Below are 12,581 nucleotides of genomic sequence, written 5' to 3'. Positions count from 1 at the left end.
TCAATTCATCTTAAAAGCTTTCAATCTATATTTGGGAAGAGATGGCAAAATGTGCAGTTAGAAGCTTTAGTTTCAAAGTCTCCCATTCTCATATATTGTGGTGATTTAGGATTGAATAAGTCATTAGTCAATCCATTTTTGGCTGAGCACTTTGGATAATAGTCAAAGTCAAAATGACAATCGAGTTTTAAATTCATCCGTTTCATTGGCTGGGCAAGAGTGCTGCTGTGGCTCTGAGGTTGGTCACTAGAATGGAGCCACTGGTCACTGAAGGGCAAGGCTAGAGGGCACAAAGAAATCCACATCAGCTCCTGGTTTTCATTTTCATAAACATGAGGGGTGCATCCAATTCACATAATAGCCTCAAATTTGTTTAAGAAACACAACATGTTATTTACTTAAATATATATTTACTATGTTTCAAACACCATTCAGTCCAGACAAAACTGAACAAATGTAAAAATACCTGCCTTTGTGGAGCTTACTTTCTAGTTAGAGGTTGGAAGGTGAGAAAGGACGTGCCATACATACACTTGACCCTTGAATACTGCCAATGTGCGGGGTTAGGGGCACCGACCCTCACAGAGCTATAGAAAAATCACGTAAAGGTAATTAGGTGTGTAGGGGCCAGAGGGAAAGGGGCAGACCACAATTCCAAATGGAGTGGTCAGGATAGGTCACTGAGGAGATACTATATTTTAAAACAGGATCAGTTTTGGCAGAACTAAAAATTCTACCAGCATTTGCTCAATATGCAAGTTCTGTAACTGCATCTACTAGTAAAATCTAAATATCAGAACCAAAAAGGCATTTCAAGTGACACCACGCTAGGCCAGTGCCTGTAGGCATTACAATGTCGCTTACATCTACTTTCTGGGTCACATGCTTAAACTTTGATGCCTCTGTAAAAAAGTTACTTAACAACAACAAGAAAGATATAGACACTTGCATAATATAGTACAATGATGTGCAAGCCCTGTTTTAAGTACTTAGTATACTTTAACTCGTTAAAAAAAACTTTTCTTAGAAATTTTATATGAGAATTAGAGGGAATAATATAGTGATCCTACATATGTATTACCCAGCTTTTGCAACTATTTATGTTCTGCTAGTCTTGCTTTACCTATCACTTTTCTTTAGGGATAGGGACTGAGATGGAGTGTTTTAAAACAATCCTAGATATCTTGTTCATTTCATCCACAAAGACTTGAGTACATCTGAGAGAACAATTTTTTTAAATGCCATGGCACCGCTGTCATATCCAACAAAATCAACAATTCCTTACATCTAATTCCTATTCCATTTCTAATTTTCCCTCTTTGTCTAATAAAAACAAAACAAAACAAAAAACACCTGTTTAGAACTGGTCTGATCTCATCAGGATCTGAATGAAGTCTACAGTGTTGGGATGTCCAAGGTCTGTCTGGAAAAAGTCCAGCCATTGTTAATATAGCAAGAACAGTTTGTGTAACATCGATGTAACCTGGCAGCCAAGGAAAGTGAACTGGAATGCACATGCATGAACAATGATGACTACACTGTACTAGTCAGTGGGGATGGTAGACACCATTGAGAGCATGTGTACCGGGTGGGCATCACATTCAAAATGACCAAGTGAGTGAAGCAAAAAATATCCATCAGATTTGCATTAAGCTTGAACATTCCTCTATAAAAATTATTCAGATGACTCCGAAGGCCACAGCTATGGGCAACTGGTGATTGGCAGCTTCATCATGACAACATGCCTACTCATGCATCACGTCTCATGCAGAGTTTTTTGGCAAACCATTAAAATATCCAAGTGACTCAACCTCTGTGCAGCCCAAGCTTGGTGCCCTGCAATTACTGGCTTTTCCCAAAACTAAAATCACCTTTGAAAGGGAAGAGACTTCAGACCATCAATGAAATTCAGGAAAATATGATGGAACGGCTGATGGCGATTGGGAGAACTGAGTGAGGTCCCAAAGTGCCTACTTTGAAGTGGACTGAGGCAGCATTGTCCTATGTACAATGTTTCTTGTATCTTGTATCTTCTTCAATAAATATATTCATTTTTCACATTGCATGGCTGGATATCTTCTGGACCATATATATATATATATATATATATATATATATATATATATATACACACACACACATATATAAATTATATATATATATAAATTTATATATATATAAATTTTTAAAAAATAGTTCTCCCTCCCTTTTTTCCCCCTTATAGACACTGCCTTCAGATTTGGTTGATTTTATCCAGTGCATTATGTATTTCCTATAAAGTGTTGGTTACTTCTAGAGGCTACATAGATTCAAGTTCAATGTTGTTTTTGTTTTTCTTTTTGGTGGGGGGAGACAAGATACTTTATAGGTGGTTTTATGTATTTCTTTTTACATCACATCAGGAGCACTAAGTATCTGGCTATTCCACTTTCAGTAACTGAGCAATGAGTTCCAGTATTATCAGCCTGATCTATCCCATACCCTGCTCCCCAAAGCTCTGCCCAGCACCCTTTGCTGTAGCTCTATGAGGCAAGCACTATTATCTCAATAGTAGTCAGGCATTTGCCTGCTTAATGGAAACAGGTTCTGAGAACCTGAAGCATCCAACCCACAAAGGGCCCTATTGGGCCCATTTTGACCACTGGGTCAAACAGACCCCTTCCCAACAGTGCCTGAAGTTCTCCAACAGTGCCCTCTGTAACTCATGGTCAGACACCAGCAAAAAGCCTTGTATCCTCACCTCCTCCTCTGAGAGTTCCCTTTTCCTCACTCCGTTAAAACCCTGGCTCTCAGCCCTGGCTGGCGTAGCTCAATGGATTGCGCACGGGCTGCAAACCAAAGTGTCACAGGTTCGATTCCCAGTCAGGGTACATGCCTGGGTTGCAGGCCATGACCCCCAGCAACCGCAGATTGCTCTCTCTCTCTCCCCCTCCCTCCATTCCCTCTCTGAAAAAATAAATAAAAATCTTAAAAAAAAAACAAACCCTGCTTCTCCTGTTTCCCTGCCACCCCCTTAATCTCATTTCATCAGACATCACTCACTTCCCCTCCATGTTGCCAGCATTATTGCTACCCCTTTTTCCTGCCCATTTCCCCTTACCCCTGAAGATTTAAGCATGTATCTCACTGATATTCTAAAACTAGGCCTATTCTAACACAGATGGCCCTTCCTGAACTCTAGCCTGTTCCCTGAACTTCTGGCCTTCAATGCATTTGTCTACTACCTACTGCAGCCACTCACACCAAGGCTGTACCCAAGGTATCCCAAACAGGGCAACCCTCTGTGAGCACAACCTTAAACATCCCATTCTCTGACCTGTCTCTTTAGCTCTTGCACTCTGGCCTCCCAACTCCAACAATTTTTGGGCCCTAAGTACCTACCACTTTTTCGCGGACACATTTATGACCCCATGACTGCTAAATACAGAATTTGTAAAGGCTAAAACTTCACCCAAAGATGCTGAAATTAATCAGCCTTTAAAGAAAACTACTGCATTAAGTAGCACTTATATGGAACATGAAACCCCTCAGAGATCTGGAGACATCTGTGCTCACACATTAGGTTATATCACACCCTTCTAAACAGAAATGAAGAAAAAAAAAAAAGGATTTGGTGGCTTGGTGGCTACTTGTAGCTGTGAGAGGGGCGCCTCCTCATGATTTTAGCCTGCCAGCAATCAAAGCAGGATGTGGTAGACACAGTAAATGAAGGGGAGGTGACAACTGAATTCAAGAATTCCACAAATTCAAGTCTTGATTCTCCAAATTCAAGTTCAGAGATTTCCATAGCACTATCAACTAGGACTAAGATCTCTGCAGAAGAGGATAAAACAAAAGCATCTTTTCCTTTGGAAACTGGCTGAACTGATTTGTTACCTGACATTACAATTTGCCCTGGAGTTTATAAAAGCCTTTATGTCCAATACAACATAAACCCAAGGGATATGGAAGTTAAAAACTCCAACCTGAATGTGGGAAATGTGAAAACCTAATCCAATTCAAGAGACAAAATGTGGAGAGCTCCTGCTTTACAGTCACTAATGGCTGAAAACTTATCCACTTAACGTGGTCACAAAACATCTTCATGGGAAGCTACACTTGGAGAATTTGCTCTAGCTGCTGATCCTTGCAGCTCTTTCATCATTAAAAGGTAAACCCCCCAAATCAAAGAAAAGCTCTGATTGTTCATAGTCTTTATTTACTACGAATTATTGTTGCATAGTTACTTTCTGTTTGAAGGGATGAGGTTTGGGTCTCTTGGCACAAAGGTTGGGACATAATTTTGCCAATTGCAGATGTATCTGACTCTCACATTTTATTGATTTTCTCATCCCTTCAAACAATGTAGGTGTTTCTAAAAGTTTACGGTGAGAAACCTGGATAATATCTTTGAAGCACAAAATCAGTTATTTCCTATGCTGCTCAAGTTCTTATTCTTCTTCTGCTAAAGCAGGTCAGGAACAGGACTTTCTGGCACAGAAGTTCCAGCGTTTGAGCGTGGCCTTGGAGCAAGGGGTGGGACCTGGGCAGCTGTGGGCCTTGGTCTGATGAAGTGTGCCTCCATGGTTCTGGACTGACATCACGTTTTCTTCAGCTTTATAACTTGTTGAAGGTGGACTCAAGAAAAACTTTACAGTTTGGTACTAAGAGTTGAGTGAGAAGATCTCCACTTTTCGTGAGTTTGTTTTTATTGTTTAATTCAGTGCAAGCAGCTTGCTGTTTCTTGATTGTAGGCATACCCTATTTTGTGGCTATATTTCATTAACATTTTGGCTCAGAAAATGAGTTGGAAAAGTTTCTTTAGAAGCTGGTTCAAGTGCAATGTAAGGACATCTCAACTGTCATGAGCTCTGAATAATGACATTTCTAAAAAATCCTTTTCATTGCCAAAAGCTTAACAGGTTTTCTAATTTTTAGTTGCCTTGAAAGTCCTGTTCCTGACCTGCTTTAGCAGAGGAAGAATAAGAACTTGAGCAGCATAGGAAACAACTGATTTTGTGCTTCAAAGATATTATCCAGCTTTCTCACAGTAAACTTTTAGAAACACCTGCATTGTCTGAAGGGATGAGAAAATCAACAAAATGTGATAGAGTCAGATACACCTGCAACTGTGTCCCAACCTTTGTGCCAAGAGACCCAAACCTCATCCCTTCAAACAGAAAGTAACTACGCAACAATAATTCGTGGACACTAAAATCTGTCAAGCACTTAAAATTCCACTGCAATCAGTCAGCAAGTAGCCTTATTAAGTCTGCCTAAGAACAGGCTTCTTCTTCCAAGCCTTCTGGTTAGAAGAATAGAATTAAGAGAAATAAAGTTTCAGACAAGTTTCTCAAGAATACTACCAGTGGCTACTTCTCAGTCACAGACTAGGGCCCAGAATCCAAACAGGGATACAGCCACTTCAGCAAGAAAGTTATGGGAAAAATGTTCTTCAGATTAGAATCCTCCTAAAGTCCCAAATCTTGACATTTGACAAGCCACCTCCTCCCAGCAGCAATGTGAGAATGAATCATCCCTAAATTCTGTGGACACTGCTTTTGCCCAAGCAAAATTGATTCCAAACAGAATTGCTTTAGTTTCACCAAAAGATAGCTCTGAGGAGCTTTATCACCTAGTACAAATACACACTGTCAGGCCACCAGTTAAGATGGAAGGCGGAATAGGTCAACACTCTACTTGCTTTCCCCCATGACAACAAAATTGCAGTTAAATTATAGGACCCTTGAGAACCACCTGAAGACTAGCTGAACAGAACTGTAACTAAGGACATAAAGAAGCAACCTCATCAAGACTGGCAGAAGGGCTGGAGACCCAAAATGGGCTGGTCCCACACCCAGGTGTGGTGGTTACGGGTCAGGAGGGATATCTCAGCTGTGGAGAGAGGGTTATCTGGGAACAAGTGCTGAGAACAAAAACCCCCACAGCAGCTGGAACTGAAAAGCAGTGGGGAGTCAATCCAGCCCAGGTGAGACAGAGGGCTGCTATAGGTCCTTGTGTTCTCTAAGTGATCCATGTGTGGATTTACTCTCGAAAAGTCACTTATTGAGCTCCAGCGCTAGGGCAGCAACTCAAAAAGCACCAGAAACGTATGGGGAGGAACTGAATTGTCTGGCTTCAGAGCGAGGGCCAAGGGTAGCTCTCTGGGAATTAAAAGGCTGACAGGTACCCTTCCTCCTTTGTGGAACCCTCCTCCCACCCAGCCTGCATGTGCAATTGGGCGCCAAATCTGAGTCTCCACCAAACTTGTCACACGCTGGTGATTCCCTGAGAACGCGCCCCATCCAACTTACACACAGGCTTGAATCTTTTTCAGAGGCTGTTAAGGGGCCAGCCTCAGCCTGAGCTGTGGACTTTCCTAAAATCTCTTAAAGGTCCAAAAACTCCAAACACGTACCATCTGGCCTCAGTGCGCCCTGTAACTCTTGCTAAGCAGCCTCCAGCCTGAAACTAGCAGTAGTTGGCCTCGGTTCACAGCATATCCTCTCCTAGGGGCCTCCAATATCAGCATAGGTAGCTAGTAACTGCAGATCACTTTGTAGCTCCTACCAGGTTCCCTGGCCTAGGCACAGGCAGCTGCTAACCTAAGCCTGCAATGAAGCCCCTCCCAAAAGGCCCCAGAACCAAGACACCCACTGGCTGGCTTCAGACCACCACAAAGCACCACCCAGTTAGCTCCATAGACAATACACTCAAAGGGTGGACTTGGCGGGCACCAGAGCCCTGCTGTATCGAATCTCACTCTATAGGGTCAGCTCTCACACAACAGCTCATTCACTGCTCTCATGACCAGTCCTCACTGCCAGTCAGCCTGAGGGTTAATCCTACCCACTGACATGCCAACAGCAATCAAGGCTCAACTTCATCAGGAGGGCACACACAGCCCACACAAAGGACACCCCTGGAACACCCAGTTCACATGACCAGAGAGACTGTGCCACTAAGCCTCACTGAACATCTACATTAGGCCACTCTGCCCACTCTGGGAGACACAGCAGATCTACCTAATCCATAGAAACAAACACAGGGAGGCAGCCAAAATAAGGACAGAAAGAAACATATCCCAAATGAAAGAACAAGAGAACTATCCAGAAAAAAAAAAAAAAAAACTAAATAAAATGGAGGCAATCAGTCACCACATACAAAGTACAAAGCACTGGTTATAAGGATGTTTAATGAACTTAAGGGAAGAATAGTCAATGAGAACTTACACAAAGATAGAAACCATAAAAAAAAGACAGAAACAAAGAACAGAATCAACAGCAGATTAAATAAAGCATCAAATCAGCAATCTGAAGACAAGGTAGCAGAAAACCCCAATCAGAGCAACAAAAAGAAAAAAGAATTTAAAAAAATGAGGATAGTTTAAAGGGCTTCTGGAACAACATCAAGGGTAACATTTGTACCACAGGAGGACCAGAAGAGAGCAAATGACTGAAACCTATTTGAAGAAATAATGACTGAAAAGTTCCCTAACCTGGTGGAGGAAATAGACACACAATTCCAGAAGTGCAGAGTCCCACAAGATGAACATACAGATGCCACACCAAGACACATCATAATTAAAATGCCAAAGGTTAAAGACAAAGAATCTTAAAGTCAGTAAGGGAAAAAGTTACTTACAAGGGAGCTCCCATAAGACTGTCAGCTGACTTTTCAACAGAAATTTTGCAGCCTGGAAGAGACTGCCAAGAAGTACTCAAGTCATGAAAAGCAAGGACCTACAACCAAGATCACTCTACCCAGCAAAGCTGTCATTTAGAGTTGAAGACAGACAGAGCTTCTTAGAAAAGAAAAAGATAAAAGAGTTTATCACCACCAAACAAATATTGTAAGAAATGTTAAAGGGGCTTCTTTAGAAAAAGAAAAATATGTATAAAATAGCAATAACTACGTACCTATCAATAATCACTTCAATTCTAAGTGAATTAAATGTTCTAATCGAAAGACAGAGGGTGGCTGAATGGTTAAGAAAACGACTAATACATATGCTTGTCTATAAGAGACCCACTTGAAACTGAAAGACACAGACTGGAAATAAAGGAATGAAATAGGTGTTTCATGCAAATGGGAATTTTAAAAGGCTGGGGTAGCCATACTTGTATCAGACAAAATAGACTTAACAACAAAGGCTATAACATACCAAGAGATAAAGGACACTTCATATAGCCACGGTATGGAAGCAACATTAAGTGTCCACCAACAGGCAATTGTCTAAAGATGTGGTACACACTGGAAGGGGGGATCCCTAAACAACCCCAGAATTTATTTATAAAATATTGTGTATTCTTGCATGTTTAAAATTCAGTCACCTTCAAAGTATTCTCTATTTGATGCAATACACCTATCAAGAGTTTTTTTCACTGCTCAAAAGTTTTTGAACTTGTCAATTTTGATGTTGTTAGTGCTTCTGCCGTTTTTGTTTCAACTCTTCCACGTTGGCAAAATGCTTCCCTTTGAGGACTTTTTTTCATGCAGGAAAACAAAGAATGTCACTTGAGGTGACATCAGGTGAACAGGGAGGGTGGGGCACGGGGGTCCTGCTGCTTTAGGTCAAAGAACACTCAGTGTGGTGTGGGCCAGTGCACCTGTAAATCACCCAGCATGAAATAGGCAAATGCATTGAAGGTCTTCAAAAAAACATTTACAGAAGCAGAACATAGCCTCTCACAACACCAGCTGGTACACTGACACAGAAGGGTTCCTAGAACATTCACCTAGTTTGGGGGAGCCTGTACCCCAAGGGGCCTGCCCTCCAGAAGAATATTACCTGGCCATAAAAAGAATGAAATCTTACCACTTGCAACAACATGAATGGACATAGAGGCTATTATGCCAAGTGAACTAAGTCAAATATCCTATGATTTCATTTATATGTGGAATCTGAAGAACAGAATAAATGAACAAAAACACAAACTAACACACACAGAGAAGAAACTGGTGGTTGCCAGATGGGAAGGGGTTGAGGGCTGGGTGAAAAAGGTGAAGGGATTAAGAAGCACAAATTGGTAGTTACAATATAATCATGGATATAAAAGTACACTATAGGAAATATAGTCGATAATATTGTAATAACTATATAAGGGGCCAGGTGGGTACTAGACTTTTGGGGGAATCACTTCCTAAGTTATAGAAATATATAACCACTATGTTGGGCACCTTAAGCTAATATATTGAATACCAACTGTGATCAAAAAAAACCCCTCCAAAACATAAACCTTGTCAGAATAAGACCAAATACAAGAACTAGAATATCTCGAAGATAAAAATTCCCCCAAAGTACACAGAATTAATGAATCTGGTTTGTATTCTTTTTTAACTAACTAGAGTATTTCATTGGGGTGACTGTTTCATTGAAATTCTATTCCATATTTTGAACTTTTTTTAAAGTCCAAGAGGGGAGGATATTATATTATGAACATAAATTTGACTTAAGATTTTAAAAGCTCAGTTGAAACCTTCCCTGCCAACCCCTGATAACCCGTCAACTCTCAAACAAGCAGGCACAAGCTTCAGTTTAAAGGAAACTAAGTTTATGGAAATTGTTTCTGATGCAAGGGCTAATGCAATCATTTCTAATGTAAAGTACATGGTAATAAATAAAATTCTGATTTTTCAATATTTGTGCCCTTTTGCCATCTCACCCTTAATCCCTTTCACCCAAACCTGTTCTGCCCACATTCCTTTCCAACGCAGCAGGTGGCAATTCCAGCAGTCTCTCAGTTGCTAGTCATAATGCCTAACATCATCCTTCACTCTTTCTCCATACTCCTCATATATTCCTAGCACATCTAGTTCATTCCCCTTTTGTGTTCTACCTAGAGTCCAACCACTTCTCTTCATGTCCCTTGCTACTTTCCTAGAGCAAGTTGTCATCATCATCATCTCTCCTATGGGTTACTACAATTAATACCCAACTCTTCTCCCACCATCATTTCCTTAATTCTCCAGAGGCCAGTGATAGTGATCTTTCAAAACAGAAGTTGTATCGTATTATCTCTCTGCTAACAACCCTCCAATAGCCTAACATCTTCTGATTTCATCTATTTTCTCCCTTGGTTATAAAGCTCCAGCCTCCTTTCTGGAACGTTGCAGGCATACTTCTGCCTCAGGGCCTTTGCATTTGCTGTTTGCTTCGCCTGGGATCCTCTTCTCTCCTGATATGCACATGATTAATCCTCAAGTGTGTGTTCAAATATAGCCTCAGTATGGCCTATTTTAAAAGGGCAAATTTACTTCTCCCTAGGCGTTCTCTCTTCTCTGCAATATTTCTCTCCCACCTGCTGATACATTGTTTCTACTTATTTTGTTCAGTGTTGTCTATTAAAATGTAAACTACCCAAAGGTAGCAATTTTTGTGTGCTTTATTTACTGCTGTATCATCAGCACCTCCAATACTCAAATATATGATGAATGAATGAACATGCCAAAAAGGTGAACATGAAATAGCTTATAAACTGGGAGGTCCTAGCTCGAAAAAGAATATTAAAGATGAAAAGTGCATTACAAATGATCATCAATGTACGCAGAACAAAGTTGCAGTTAATGATTACATCAATAGCCAGATGAACTCTCTTTAAATGAAGCTCCTTTTATACATACCATGGTTTTAATTATATGGTTTCAGATAGGTCTTTAGCATGTGCAAACAAAGCAAAACAGCTGCTGCGAATTTGTCCAAAGTGCTTTTACTTTTGTGTAAGTGTTTACACTTACACAAAAGTAGTGGACATTCATTACATTTAAATATTTATGATGCTTCAGAAAACATACGGAAGGAGAAAAAATATATAAAAATAATATTGTACAAAGTTCTTCATTAAAATAGCTTAAATAAATTCTCTGTCAATACCAGACAGAGCCAGTGACTGGATCTAGAAAACAGAGCCTAGAGCTCTTCTACATAACTGCATGAAAACACTTGAATCAGTCTTCAGACACTGTCATAATAACCATCCAGTTAAAATCAATATCTCATCTCATAGATGCAGCTTAACATACAGGCAAGAAAAGCAACTGATGGCAAAGTACTGCACATAATATAGTTCTGATCTATTTGCCCTTTTTTGTCTTGGCTGTCTTCTCCTTTCTTTTCTTCACATGTTTAGGAATTTTGTTTTTTCTTTTTTCTCTCTGGGCTTCCTTGACCATCTTTTTTCTTTCCTGTAAAACAAAAACAAAAAATACCTGTGAAATACAAATAGAAGTAAAAAACAGACTTATTTGGATAACTTCACATCTGTTTTCCTATGGATCAAATCTCAAGTAACACTATTAATTCAATCAAGAGAACGATGGTATTTAAACAAAATAAATTTTCATTTTTTCCTGATGTCCAGCAGATTTTAAAGCAGCAAGAAGCACTATTTTAAAAGATGAGGTTTTCTTCTTATAAAAAAAACTCCATTCATTTGGACTATGTACATTGCTACAATTAAATAAAAAGATATATGTAAAAGAATAAAAAAGTGTTAAAAAATAAAAATGATTATGGTTTGGTGGTACAATTTGGGATGTAATTGTCTTTTCAAAAATATTTTTTAAAATTTATTGATTTTAAAGGGTGCGGGAAAGAAAGAGGGAAAGAGAGAGTACAAGAGAATGTAACATCGATTTGCTGTTCCACTTATTTATGCACTCACTGGTTGATTCTCATATGTGCCCTGACTAGAGAGTAAACCTACAACCTTGGTGTATTGGGACAATGCTCTAACCAACAGAGCGACCTGGCCAGGACTGGGATAAAACTGTCTTAAAGGTATCCTAAGAGAAATTTGAAGACAGCCAAACAGAAATATCCATGAGGACGTTATTAAATGCTTATAACTACCGTATTTTTTGGACTATAAGACACACCCACCCCCCATCTGGGAGGAATAATGGTTGTTAATGCTGCTGTTGAGGTCTGTTTACATTTACATTGGTGAAATACTATGTTTTTTATGTTATTAAATATTCTACCAATTTTTTGCTTCCAATTTTTCCCCCCTATTTTCCTCCTCTAAAACCTCGATGCATCTTATGGTCTGAAAAATATGGTACTTCATAAGTTTAATATTCTAACAAATAAAAGTTGGAAAGAGAAAAAAAAATTTATTTCCAGTAGACAAAGAGAGAAAAATGTAGTAACAACATGTTGAGTATGTCGCTTAGAAGTCTTAAGACCCAACTTTATAATTTAAAAGATTAAGATAAGAATGTAGAGTAGTAGTTACACAGCTATAATGTATCATCCAACCATTAGTGTCTCTTCTGTACAGCTAGGAGTGGAAGAAAGGTATCTTTTAAAATCTGGAAACTCTGGGCTGTAAATACCCCCTGAAATGGCTCTTCAGTATCTCACCATGAGGCAACTCCAACATCATTTGTACTTCAAGTACATGACAATCATTTTTAATCAATGTCTTGAATTCAGTGTGTCCTCTCCTAGGGCAGTGCCCAAGGAGCTCCCATTATCTAGGAGCTCCTTGGTAATATTATCTAGGGAGCTCAATCCCTACATAATATTACCACCAAAAACAAAGTTCATGCTTAGGACTATAGTTAGAGGTATTTACTGACCAATAATGTTTTCAGCCACC

At 39.6% G+C, this 12,581-nt stretch overlaps 1 protein-coding gene across 1 annotated transcript in view; it reads right to left on the bottom strand.

The window, feature by feature from the left end:
* Positions 1 to 9,511: 9,511 nt before the first annotated feature.
* RIOK1 (RIO kinase 1) overlaps positions 9,512 to 12,581 on the bottom strand; it is a 33,339-nt gene continuing 30,269 nt past the window's right edge. Inside the window, exon 17 of the mRNA XM_028513273.2 lies at positions 9,512 to 11,163. Coding sequence (XP_028369074.1) covers positions 11,053 to 11,163 — 111 coding nt within the window. The 3' untranslated portion in view covers positions 9,512 to 11,052. The remainder of the gene's footprint in view (positions 11,164 to 12,581) is intronic.

This window comes from Phyllostomus discolor, chromosome 5 (genome assembly GCF_004126475.2).
Source record: "Phyllostomus discolor isolate MPI-MPIP mPhyDis1 chromosome 5, mPhyDis1.pri.v3, whole genome shotgun sequence".
Taxonomy (NCBI): domain Eukaryota; kingdom Metazoa; phylum Chordata; class Mammalia; order Chiroptera; family Phyllostomidae; genus Phyllostomus; species Phyllostomus discolor.
This window is presented reverse-complemented; position numbering and strand designations above follow the sequence as displayed.